The following is a 14,065-nucleotide window of genomic DNA, read 5'->3' as shown; positions in this document are numbered from 1 at the left end:
TCTTCAACTTCAAACTCCTCATCCTCCTCCGGAATAGGCCTCTTCTCCTGCGACCTAGAATCAAAATCGGTCTCGCAAGGAGGGCTGTGCGCAGGAGGAGGTGAGGGAGGTCTCGACGCCGCCAGGTCGGCGCGCAAAACGGCCTCCTGCTCCTTAGTAATCCCGATGAGGGGAGATTCATCGCTTGCAGGAGCAGGAGCAGAGCCAACGGCGCTGCCACCGGCGCCAGGAGTGCCGCCAGAAGCTTGTGCGCCAGCTACGGCTTCTGTGAAAATATCAACAAAAAGAAATGGTTAAGGACTTGATCTAAAAGAAAGTCAGAAAACAAGAGCGCAATACGTACCTTGGCGCAACTCCGTTCGCGAAGCAAACATCGCCATGAAGTCCATTCTACCCTTCTTTAAGGGTAAAACAGGGGACTTCGAAGCGACCGCCGGCGCAGCCTCGGCATCTTGTTGCGCTGACGCCGACAATACAAACATTCGAGTGAGCAAAGATTCATTAGTAAGTCTATCAGAATCGCCTCATAGAACCATAAAAGATAAGCAAAGGATAAAAAAGTATACCTGTTGAAGGCGCAACACCGCTTCCCTTTTCCGTAGCGCGAAGGGAGGAGGTAGCGACACCATGCCTCAGGTGGACAGGAGGTCTGCCCACTTTTTGAGGCAGGGAAGACAGGGAAACCTTGGTGGTAAACTCCTGGGTTTTCCCAAATCCCCCCGCCTGAGTAGGAGGATCCTGAACAACAGGGGCAACATCTTTCTTCTGTTTCTTACTGGCCCCTGCGCCAGTTTTCCCCTTAGCTTTACGCTTTAGTTGGGGCGCCTCCTCCTCCTCCTCCTCTTCCGCGAGCTCCAGCTCGTAGTTCTCGAGCGCATCTACAATACATACAACAGAAGTGTTAGCAAAATTGGTATTATAAGGGAAAATGCATAACTGCAAAGGCTTACCAGGCGCATCGCTGTCGAAGACAAATCCCAGATCAACAGGGATGAATATGTCATCAAAGCGATCAGGGAAACCAACCTCCCCAGCGCCGAGCGCGACGGAGCCACCCTCCATATGCTCATCATATGCGGCGTGGATATACTCCTTGGTGACTGCACAAAACAAGTCGAATGATATCAGCAAAACGAATTATAATCGCGCAGAAGTAAAGCATTGAGATTAACTTACACAACCCGTCAACTTGGATAACGGGCTCAAGCGCGCTGTCCGCCCACCTCCTGCTCATACCAACCCCCACTAGCGCCTCCTCACAAATGTTCTTGGCGGGGGATGGTTCAGCGGTCAACTTTTTAACCCAGGCGCCAGTTGGGTTCTTGAGGACACCCACATCCGCAGGCGCAGAAGAGATCGCGCGCATGGTCATGCGGATGGGGATCACACCAGCCCGGATGTAAAAAAACCTCTCAGACCAGTCATGAAGGCTCTTGAATGAAACAGTGGAGCACTTCACCATCTGACTGCGAGGAATAAAAAAGAACCAAGAGTCTTGGATCTTGGGCTTGTAAAAAAATTGAAAGCGCCGAGGGGTGGGCTCCTCGCGCTGAGATTTGCACATGAACTCAAAATGAGTCATGCGCACAAGTCCAAACGGATGGACTTGGGATATATGAATCCCATAGAACCGAAGCACCGCACCTACAAACCTTGTCATCGGGAGACGAAGGTTGCAGTGGGTGAAAAAATGACAGTACAAGGATATATAGCCGGCAAGCGGGTCCGCCGCCGTTTGCCCGGCCACAGGCAACATGCAGCCAAACAGAGGGGGAAAACCCTGAGAGGCGATGAGGCTGTCAAGATCGGCCTTCCTCAATTTGCAGGGGATTTCATTCCACCTCTTCACCGCCTTGGTCCTCCCTACCTCCTCCGATGAGACCTCAGCAGCCTTCTTCCCCTTGCCGGTTTTCTTCAATGTAGACATTACTAACGATTTTCTACGGCAATGGATTGGGGAGATTGTGTGGTCTGAACTATCAGACATACAAGTGTAAAAACGAACGGAGGATGCTTCTGAAGAACAGAAACCTAGAAGCAGAAGACGGTAATCGGAATAGAATGAAAGAAAGAAAAGAGCTATGAATATTAAACAAGAAGATGAAGGATAAAAAAACTCTAAGGGCTGGCTTTTATAGGCCCAGGAGAGAGAAAAATTCGTGCTGATCGGACTTCACGCGCCCCCACTCGCAGGTGTAAGCCAACGCGAGCTCGACACGTGTCCATGACACTGTGTGAGGGGACACGAAAATAAACTTTACAGCTGCTGCCAGAGTTCACGCGCCACCACTCGCAGGAACGGACCAACACGAGCGCGACACGTGTCCCTGACAGCATGTGAGGGGACACGAAAGGCAACTGTAGCACCTCGAGCACACGAAAGATCTGACATGTCTCCATCACTGACCCACGTCAGCAACAACCAACCACGTACAGGGACGATTCGTTTGCATCAAAAAGGATAGAATTTCGCGCAACGATGAGTAATAAGAGGAAAAAGACAAACCCCTACTAAAAGAGCAAACTGTTAAGTCTAATATCTATCTCGCCTCGCTCGCGCGAGACAAGACACACATTAGACTGGGGGGGCTTGAAGAGGTATGTATCCGCCTCAACACCGAGCAAGGCGGGTCAACCCACAAGATATAGACAAGAAGCTTGAAATCAAGACATTATGAAGGCACAAAGCCAAAACCTACGCGCATGGCGCATATCACATATGCTCACGCATATCACATATGTTCATGCATCACATGCTCAGGCAGCATATGCCCAGGCACCACACATGCTCAGGCATCATATGCCCAGGCACCACACATGCTCAGGCATCATATGCCCAGGCACACATATGCTCGCGCATCACATATGCTCACGCATATCACATATGCGCGTGGCGCATCAGCGCGCGGCGCATATCACATCTGCGCATGAAACATCTGCGCGTGAGAATAAAGAGAAGACCTCGCGCATCCTCAGGATTGGCGCATATCACACATGCACATAATCAACCTCGTCCTTATCCAAATCAGGATTAGGGCAACCTTGATTGTGCACGTCAGACAACCTTCCAGCAGGTATCTTTTTAAGGAATAAGAATATGCTGATGTTGACAGCTGCCAAATGAAAGGTGGACAACTCAGCATAAACCATGTGCTACCACGTGATTACAACCAATGAAAAAGCACCAGGTGTCCCCAAGGACACGTGGCGCCAAGCAATTGGAGGAGGCCAACAAAACCCTAATTGGGTCTGAGCCCAATCAGTGGAAACCCTAGCACTATAAATACAGCATCAACTCCACAAGGAAGCATAATCAGATATCACCTGACAACATACAATCACAGAGTATTCAGCTATTAAGCAATACACTCCAAATTCCTTACTCTCACATATTATTATCTTCTCCCACAAATACTTATTCTCACACCGGAGGGTTACCCCAAAGAGGACCCCTCTGTCCCTTTCTGAGGGGTAAGTTGACGGTGCTGTTCATTTTGTAGGTGGAAGAACCCAGATCCAAGAGAAACCATCGGTGAAATTGCATAATCACACCCGAGGAAAGTAGATCGTCTACCAGTGAGTCGATCCACGCTTCTTCAGATATTTATAATATGTTTTGGGTTTGTGTTAGTATTTCACTATTTGATGAAAAGTATATAATAATACTTATTATTGGATTATTATATATCTACTAGTTTTATCCCCATAATACGGAGGTTGTTTACGTTATTCGTTTATAATATTTATATTTTTTTAGGTTTTAATTTTATTTATTGTAAAAAAAACTAATAATATACTTAGGGTTTGATGATAAAAAGGGTTTTACAAATAAATGAGATGTTATAATCCAATTTTAAAGGTATCTGGGTTTGGTGAGACCCATGACCCGTTTATTTTTTTTTACTATAAAATTATTTCCTAATTATAAAGAATACCTTTTTTTAAATCAGATATTAATTTTTAGTATATCCTATTTTATAGGTTTTTCATATCAAATATTTGGTGAAATTAATTTTTAATTTAATGAGATGTTATAACCCGTTTAAGGGCTATATGGGTTTGGTAATACTCATACCCGTGAATTCGGGTCAAATGCATGAGAACTCTCCATTTACAAATAAAACAATCTGATGGCTTGAGAGAATTTAGGGAGAAACCATAAAGCTTTTAAAGATTTTGTTTATATATATTTAAGATATGTGTGTTAAATTATTATTTGTTTATGGTTTGCATTCTATTATTTGAGATCTTCATAAAGAACTAATTCATATGGACGGTAAAAATAAAATGAATGATATATCGATACTCGAATTTGTGTAGTTGGAATGACCACGCCGAAGGAAATTTGAAGAAAAATTATGGAACTTATCACAAATAAAAAGATAAGTAAAACTTTGAAGTGGTATATAAGTGAGATCAAGGAAACTATTTTCTAAGATAAAAAATATAAGTGGACCTTAAAGGGTGATATGCACACTGACTCGCAGGCGTGACGTTGGTGAAAGGCGCAACATGAACCTTTGATGGCACATTAATTCGTGGATGGGTCGGCTCAGTTACTATTGACCTGCTAGATGGTCATTGCTTGTGACTTATTTGTGGCTTAGTTACTACTGAGTTGCCGATATAAGTCGTAGTTCCTAGTACTTCGATTGCCACTAAGCAGTTATTACTGTTCGGTTACTATCCCCTACCACTGGCTAAGACACCGCCGGATAGCTCCTCGAATTTGCACCTAAGATATAATAATTAAGAAGATTTAACATAAAATCATAAACAATTGCACCTTCTTTAAAACATAAAACAATTTCTCAATTTTTCTATTTTGTGTGCATCTTTTAAAACATATATAAACATTGAGATATATTTTTGTTTGGTAATATCACAAGTTTACTACTGATTGATATATGTATAGACGTGTGTGTATATGTATATATTATTATGTGTTACTTTTATAGCCTATACTTACACCCATGATATTCAATAGTACAATACCAAAAATAAGCCGACATGATTTAAAAACTAAAAGCTTGGACCAATAACTTACACCATAAAGAATGTAAGTAAACTTACAAGAAACAAGAAAATAAGTATGCATGTGGAAACATGTCACACAACTTTCTAAGATAGAAGCAACATTCCATAGAAAGATGAACACCCATATGATATGTTCTCACATTAAAAGATTATATTGACTAAATCATATGTGTTTCTTTTTTATATTGCTACATTTGTTTGAAGTTAAGTAAAAATAATTTATCAAGTAATTACCTTTAGATATATAATTTGTATAATATAATTAGGCTTTGGTTATTCAAACACCCTTAACTATTCACAAACTCATTATACAAGCCGTATATATGATGTCTCATATGACTCGTATGATGGGTGTATGACAACATAGAAAAAGGTGACTGCAACACACATAGGGTATTGTACAAATATAACATCCCTTTAATTATATATAGAAATATATAGTAAAAAGTAAGGTGATCAATGATCATGGGGTAAGTCTTCTCATCAAACAAACACCTCACATGTCCGGTTGGAAGGACATGAAAGAAAAGACACCTTATGAGTTATGAGTGCTCTATAATGGTGGGGTGGTCCTGTATATTAATGTTACATATGTTCAAAAGGGGGTTGCGGCGCAGCTTGTTGCCCGTTTGCCTGCCACTTTATTGTAATCGTTTTATAGTAAATTATATAAAACAACTAAATATAATCATGATCGAAGGTACGCTAAATGATATTTGTATGAAAATATGATTTATTGAAAGACATGAGTTTGTGAACATAATAAATGGTCTGTGTTTCTTCTAAATGCATGTTTAATAATAAAAATCTCATGTTTTACAAAAATTAAAAGGAGGTTGGTATTAAGACACGTAGGATCTCAACGAATAAGTGTAAGGATATTCATGCTCTGGTTCGGCCGGTCTTAATAGAATTTGTAGACCGAACCAGTAAGTGTTATATTATAACGCCCACAAGCGTGAAACGTGCTACGTCATTGTCACATGAGACTTCAACTTATTATATAACCCCAACTATTTTCGCTACAATGCTACATCATTACATTAAATTCATTTCATTTCTAGATCAAAATTTTTTATAAACTTTTCATCATCAAATTATGTTAAGATTAACCAAATTATTTATAAAAGTTCAATTAACTTATGTGTTATTAAACAAATACTTAGTGCCCATTCCCGTGTCGTTAGGTGTTCCTTTCCATCCGTTACCATGTGTTGGAGATGCTCTAAGGTAATCGTATAAATTAGCGAATTTGTTGGATACTAATACAAAAGTTTTAGTATATATGACCAATTATGTCATAGGCGATATGAGAATCAGAAAATGATTACGGTTGTATTCAAAAGTAATATTTAATAATAAGTGTACCAAAAAAGAAATAAACATCATGTATTTTCAGATAATAAGGTAAGTACATATTGATTAAAGAAACATCAAGTATTTTAAACTTAATGCCATGAGCCAAATGTTCGAGGTATCCATTCATTCGAAAAGTGAATTAAAAGGAGATTCGAGAGGGTCATGTAGCAAAAGTACAAGCACGGATGCAAGATTCTATATCCATTCGATATCATGTAATATTGTAATATGTCAGACAATGTTATGGTACGCGCATAAGAATATATACATTACATCCATTTAAATTTGTATAAATAATGTATATTTTGATATTGTAAGAGAATTAAACTAAATACAATACATAGAATGATAGAAGTACAAATATTGGTTTTGTGCCCAATTTTGTTCCGACTATGTGTCATGGATATATGCCTAATATTTCATGGTCAACGGTTTTATATTTAAGTACGGTCAATGGTATAAAGTCAAACCAAGTAGGAAATTGACTATTAAATGTTACAATATAATTATATAATGTTAGAGTATATAAAACTTCAAATATGATGCAAAGTCACGAATATTGACTCATATGGTCCCAACAACTTAGTTTTATAATAGGATTGGTTAAAAAGGAATTAGAAATGGAATCCAATGACAAAACTTTTAGATTATAAAACCAACATGTATTTGAGACTATAATAAAGAATGCAAAACCGACTTCTAAAAAGAATTTCTAGATATGTTATATTATAAAAATTATTAAAGGTGTATACGGATTTATGAAGAAAAAATATAAAAACTGAAAAAAGTTAAAAGATTTGATTGGTCAAGCCTCGTATGTCTCCCCCTCCCCTCATCCTCTCGCTCCCCCACCCCCTCACACTCCGGGTAGTCGGGTAGGTGCAAACCGAAATTTGATGAGTGAAACCGAGGTAAAGCAACTTCATGTCGGACCCCTAAAATTGTTTTTTTTATCGTAAGCTTATTTTTAATAGTGAAAAATATAATGTATAAAATATTCTTAGATGTTTTTACTTATGGTACTTTATGGTTGAAGATTTAAAATGATTAATAACTAGTGATAAAATTAATATTATTCAAACATAATAAACATCCTTAAAAATAGTCACTAATGGTTAATAATGTTGAGATGGGCCTAACATTTTATGGTCAATCTTTGCCATCAGAATACAAAGAAAAAAGATTTTTTTTTATTTTTTATTTTTGAAAGGCACAAAGAAAAAAAATGGCTTTAATAAATATACAAAAATGTGGTTACAAAAAAAATAATTGAAAAATTATAGAGCTTTCTAATGTGGTGACAGAGAAATGTCAAATGTGTATTATTAATAGGTTAATGAGGAATCAAATGCAGGGTCCCATATGATGTTAATCTACACATTAGTCAGATTCATAATTAATAATTAGGTAACATTTTTTGTGATGTATTTCAAAACTTTTTGTGTTTGTGTTCATATAATTTGTATAGGAATAACAGTTTTATACCAAATTAACTTTACTAATGAAAAAATGATTTAGGCCGTAAACTCTAGATTATTTTAAGGTTGTCCTCGTCGTATCACATCTTGTAAGGACCAGGGGTGCTCATTATCTGAATCGGGCTCGAATATCTCAAAATTCGATTCGAGTAAACTCGAATAACGATTCAAATTCGGGTTTTCAATTTGAATTTAGGAATTCCAATAAAGAAACTACTACGTAGAATCATCGTTGAGACAATATGATGCATTTGAAGGGCTAGAAATGTGAAGTTCTTCAATAAATCTAAATGCACAGTTAGGATCCAAAACCTTGTAATTAGCAAAATATTAATATTATTTTATTGTCATAGTAGTCTTTTTTTTCAACTAAATTTAAAGGTCTAATAATGTGTGGATAGAGAAATGTATGTTTAATAGCCCATCTTTTTCGATTCTTAATACTTTTACTTAAAAGTTTTGTTTTCTTATAAAAAATAATGTATAGAATACAACATATGATTTATCTTTTATCAAATTGGACAAGTCTATTAATGGACAAGAAAGTGACAAGTACCAAATAATCATTTAAATAAAACAATGTATTTAATGAACAATGAATATATCAAGTTGACTATATATATAACATATAAATTATATAATCAATGAACGCTTTGGGTTTAGACGTTTAGTCAACAAAGGGTGTTTGTTATTTGTTATTTTTTATTTTGTTTTTTAAGATAATATTATATTTACAAAGCAACTAGCAAAATAAATACTAGAAGCCGAGAAACCAAGACAAATATTTTTACAAGTTTATAAATTCAAAGTTACACCATTTGATCGAATCCACACCAATAGAGTTTGATTTGCCGATGACTCAAGGAAAGATAGGATCTTTATTTTCTCCATGAGTGTATTTGGATTCGAATTGACATCATTGAAGATTTTATTGTTCTTTGCACTCTATATCACGACCCGGAAATGGTTTAACATTTTGAGTTCATATTCGATTATTCATAATATGATCGAGAACTTCTTTAACTAGTCTTGTCACGATGGCTTGATTCAAATATCATTATAGGTTCATCCAGATAGCTAAACCATGGTAATTTTTTATGATCGAGAACTTAAACATCGTTACATCGAGTCTTGTCTGCAATCAGTTGACTCAAAGATCGTTGTAGGCTTGGATAGACATATCAAATACTTCGTAATTTAATTAAACATTAAAAAAAGTTACAATTTAAGAGTACAATTTTTTTTATTTTTTTATTGTTATTTGTTATTAATACTGTGTTTAATGTTGATATTAATAATGTTATAATTGCTACTAGTCTACTGCCGTTTTAGTTTACCCTATAAGCACATGTACCGGGTATTGAACACGAACTCAAAACTCAGACACGTTAATTTGGTTAAGCACCCAAACACGTATGTTATATTATTGAGAAACTTCACAAAACTCAATTACCCAATTACTGTTACAATCTCTAAACCCCAAAGCACGGTATTTATAATCTAACCTATCACGTTCAGACTACAACTAGGATTGCTAAATAATATGACATAATAATTATACTAACAATTAAATCTAAGCACATTTAATTGTTTATAATTATCCACTCCTTAAATCTCGTTACTTAACCTTGCACGCCAAGAAACGGTCTTGAACCGAAATTCCCAACAATCACCCCCGGAATTTCGAACTCGAAACCGACAAGTCTTCAACTCCAAGTAATTCACGCATCTCCTTGAATTTGATTCTCCCAAAAGCCTTCGTCAAGATATCGGCACATTGCTTAACACCGCTAACATGCTCGACACTTACCTCTTCACGATCAACACATTCCCGAATGTAGTGAAACCGAGATTTAATGTGTTTGGTCCTTCCATGGAAAACCGGATTCTTCACGAGTGCTATTGCTGATGTATTATCGATACGTAACACCACTGCTTGAATTTCTTTGTCGAATAACTCACTTATCAAGTCCCTTAGCCAAACCGCCTGACACGCGGCTGCGCTTGCCGCCATGTACTCTGCTTCACACGATGAGAGTGCAACCGTACTTTGCTTCTGAGAACACCAAGTAATTGGTGAAGACTCAAGATAAAATACGTGCCCCATAGTGCTTCTGTCATCGTCTTGGTCAATGTTATGGCTATTATCACTATAACCAACTAACACGTTTTTCCCACGAGTGTAAGAAATACCAAAACCGAGAGTACCTTGAATATAACGAAGAATTTGCTTTATAAGAGTTGCATGAGATTGCTTCGGCCTTTGCATGTACCGGCTTATGACTCCGACCGAATACGCCAAGTCGGGACGAGTTTGTAAAAGGTACCGGAGACACCCGACAATCTTTCGATATCTCGTAGCATCAAAATCTTCTTCATCTTCAAATTTAGAAACTTTTATACTCGGATCCAATGGAATTTGAGCAGGATTACAAATATCCATCCCCGCTTCAGCTAAAATTTTCTTCGCATACGCTTCTTGCTTAATTTTTATCCCATCCTTGCTTTGTGAAACTTCAATTCCGAGATAATAAGTTAGCTTTCCCAAATCTGACATCTCAAAGTTTAAAGCCATCTCGCGCTTAAACTCCATTATTAAGTTTAAATTTGAACCCGTCACGATCAAGTCGTCAACGTACACACCGACTATTAAAAGATCGGTTCCAATTTTCTTTCGGTATACCGCTTGTTCTTCTATGCACCGGTGAAACTTCATATTTATCAAAATACCGTTCAACTTTGTATTCCACGCCCTAGGAGCTTGCCTTAAGCCGTACAACGCTTTGGATAATTTGTATACTTTGTGCTCTTCACCCTTTTTAACAAAACCAAGCGGTTGAGAAACAAAAACTTGTTCTTTTAACTCGCCATGTAGGAACGCGGATTTGACATCGAGGTGATGCAATTCCCAACCTCCATTCGCTGTGAGAGATAAAAGTAAACGAACCGTTTTGAGTCTAGCCACCGGTGCGAAAACCTCGTCAAAATCGACTCCGGGTTGCTGAACATAACCCTTTGCCACGAGTCTCGCCTTGTGTTTATTAAGTGAGCCATCCGCGTTTCTTTTAACCTTGAAACCCCACTTTAAACCAATCTCCTTTGCACCACGTGGTAACTCGGTCAACGTCCACGTATTATTTTTATTTATCGAGTCAATCTCGATACGCATTGCTTTCATCCACTCCGGTTTCGATTTTGCATCATCAAAACAAACCGGTTCATCATCAGCAAGCAATAACAAATCGTCATCAATTATACTCGAATTCAAGACATAATCATTAAAATGTATCGGGGTAACCGTGGCCCGAGAAGATCTCCAAACAGCCGGCTCATGTGTAACTGTGTTGCTTGTACTAGCCGGGCTTGTTGGAGCAATTTCGACTATCGGTTCTTCGTCGTCTTCTTCACCCCCGTCACCACTTGAACTCGTAGAGTTTGACTCAGGGCTCGACCCGATGTTTTCGATATTAACAGTTCCTTCTCTGGTGTCAATTTCATCACCAAAGTTAACCCAAAACATGCCAGGTGCTCGATCCTCCTCATCGATTACTTCGGTACTTTTACCCCAATTCCAACTTTGCTTTTCATCAAACACCGTGTCACCCGCTCGACTCACAACAATTTTTCTAGTCGATGGATTGTATAAACGATACGCCGCCGAACCTTTCTCGCTTCCGAGATAAACTAAACGAGTCGAACGATCGTCTAACTTCTTAATATTTCCCGCAACTATTTTTGAATACGCAACACATCCAAAAACTTTAAGAAATTTAAGATCCGGTTTCTTTCGTTTTAACATCTCATACGGTGTTTTGTCTTTTAACGCTCGAGTTGGAATTTTATTAATCACGTCGGTCGAATGTCTCACCGCTTCACCCCACATATAATTCGGAACTTGTCTCGCTTTTAATATGCTCCGAGTCATATCCAATATCGTGCGGTTTCGCCTTTCGACAACACCGTTTTGTTGAGGTGTATATGGAGCAGTTAAATGCCGAATAAACCCCTCATTTTCTGAGAACCGATTGAATTCACGAGAGGTAAATTCTCCCCCTCGATCGGTTCGTAACGTCTTGATTTTCTCACTATTTTCCGCTTCCACCATGACTTTAAATCGCTTGAAGGTGTCGAAAGCTTCATTTTTTTCCTTCAACAGAAAAGTCCACATGAAACGAGAAAAATCATCTATCAAGACGAACACATACCTATTTCCGACTATGGTACTAGGAGTAATGGGCCCGCATAAATCTCCATGGATTAGTTCCAACGCTCGGGTTGCTCTAAAAGTCGCCGACTTCGGAAACGGTTTCCTCGTTTGCTTCCTGACTAAGCACGAGTCACAAATTTGATTTTCTTGATCAACTTTTGGCATTCCAACAACCATATTATTTTTCACCATTTGTTTCATAGACTCGAAATTTAGGTGTTCTAGTCTCGCGTGCCAAAGCCAATTCTCGTTATCAATCCGGGATTGTAAACACACGGGTTTCCCCGTCTTTAATTTTATCGTATAAAGACGATTCTTGGATCAAGTAACCCGCATCAACAATTTTCCTTGATCATCATACATCAACAAGTAATCATCTTTCATATGAATATCACAACCACTTTCTGTTGCTTGCCCAAGACTAATAATATTACTTTGTAAACTATGAATATAATAAATGTCGGTCAATAATTGTTGCTCCCCCATTTTACCGACTAGCAATATCGACCATTTCCCGCAAATATCAACATAAGACCCATCTCCGAATTTAACTTTGCCACCAACACGCTTATTTAACTCAGAGAAAAAAGATAGATTACCCGTCATATGGTTGCTCGCACCGTTATCCAAATACCACAAGTCTTGTTCGTTCGAACCACTCTCGTAATCTTTTGGTATAACCACGCTCATTCAAGTACACTTTTTCTTGAACACACTGCACCATATAGAGGGACGGGTCTTTTTCTTTTGATTCGGCCAAATGTGTTTGCCTCTCTTTCCTTCGTACCGGACACCTCGAAACGAAGTGACCAAATTCATCACAACGAAAGCATTGAACTTCTGAGTAATCCTTTTTACCCTTTCGTTTATCCCCTTCATTGGACCCTCCTTGTGAACCATGGTTATGACTCCCACGTCCACCACCACGTCCATTACCACGTCCTTGATTCGAAACTTTCCCACGCCCCCTACTCGATTCGCGTGAAAACTGTTTCGAACTCGAAGAGGATTCAGAATTATTAAACAAAAGTTTACCTTCTTCAGAACGTAACACGTGCCCTTTGATACGCTCCTCATAAGTTTTTAACCTCCCGACAACATCCTCAAAACCGACTGTTTTAAGGTCTAACACTTGCTCAAGGGATGCTACAACTTGGATAAACCGGCTCGGCAGGCTTGTGAAGAATTTCTGGACTAGCTTCCTTTCTTCATACGGTTGTCCAAGTGTGACTGCTCTAGAAGAGATCGCGGTTATTCTCGAGGCATACTCGTCAATGGTTTCGGTTTCTTTCATCATCAAACCGTCAAATTCACGTATTAGCGTATGAAGTCTAGCATCCTTCACACGTTCCGCGCCCATATTTCTTGACTTTATGGCATCCCACATCTCTTTTGCCAATTTAAAATTACCGATTTGAAGTATCTGTTCCTCGGGAATCGACTGGAACAGAAGCGCCTTCGCGATGTTATTTTGCTTCGTGTCATTAGAGCCCGGGTCAATCACATCCCAAACTCCATGAATCCCAAAAATAACCTCCATATGCATACTCCAAATTGTGTAATTTGTTTTCGTCAAACGCGGACACTGAAACGACCCGGAGATCGTTTCCTTTTTCGCTTGGTTCGCGTCACCCATCTTGGTTCTACGACTATAAGTTTTCGAAAAATCCCTTGGTGTAACTGGTTCAATTTTTCCAGCCTACACGATTCAACCCAGTTCCGAATCTAATCCGAACACACCTTTCAATTTTAGAGCTAACCACAACCGATTCTCTTTCAATGAACTTGAAATCACAATATGCTTTTGAGCCGTCCTTACCGGTGACTCAAAATATTTGTATGGTGAGATTTATTGATAAAAAATCAATAAAGTGAAACCAATACTATATTGATTCAAGATATCAATTCCAATTAATGATATTGGAACCAATTAATCACGTGAACTCTTTTTATAATGAAATTAATTAGCAGAACTCTTTTTACC

At 38.5% G+C, this 14,065-nt stretch overlaps 1 protein-coding gene across 1 annotated transcript; it reads right to left on the bottom strand.

The window, feature by feature from the left end:
• Positions 1-12,703: 12,703 nt before the first annotated feature.
• LOC143592927 (uncharacterized) lies at positions 12,704-13,717 on the bottom strand. The gene has a single exon (XM_077072705.1). The coding sequence runs from the start codon at positions 13,715-13,717 to the stop codon at positions 12,704-12,706; it is 1,014 nt and encodes a 337-aa protein (XP_076928820.1).
• Positions 13,718-14,065: the final 348 nt, after the last annotated feature.

This window comes from Bidens hawaiensis, unplaced genomic scaffold (assembly GCF_021521415.1).
Source record: "Bidens hawaiensis isolate Kalapana, Puna unplaced genomic scaffold, B.hawaiensis_p1.1 tig00041444_1, whole genome shotgun sequence".
Lineage (NCBI taxonomy): Eukaryota > Viridiplantae > Streptophyta > Magnoliopsida > Asterales > Asteraceae > Bidens > Bidens hawaiensis.
Note: the sequence above shows the minus strand (reverse complement) of the source record. Positions and strands in the feature narration are given on the sequence as shown.

Excerpts from the sequence above, each read along its gene's own strand:
- LOC143592927 (XM_077072705.1), bottom strand. The coding sequence starts at position 13,717 with ATGGGTGACGCGAACCAAGCGAAAAAGGAAACGATCTCCGGGTCGTTT.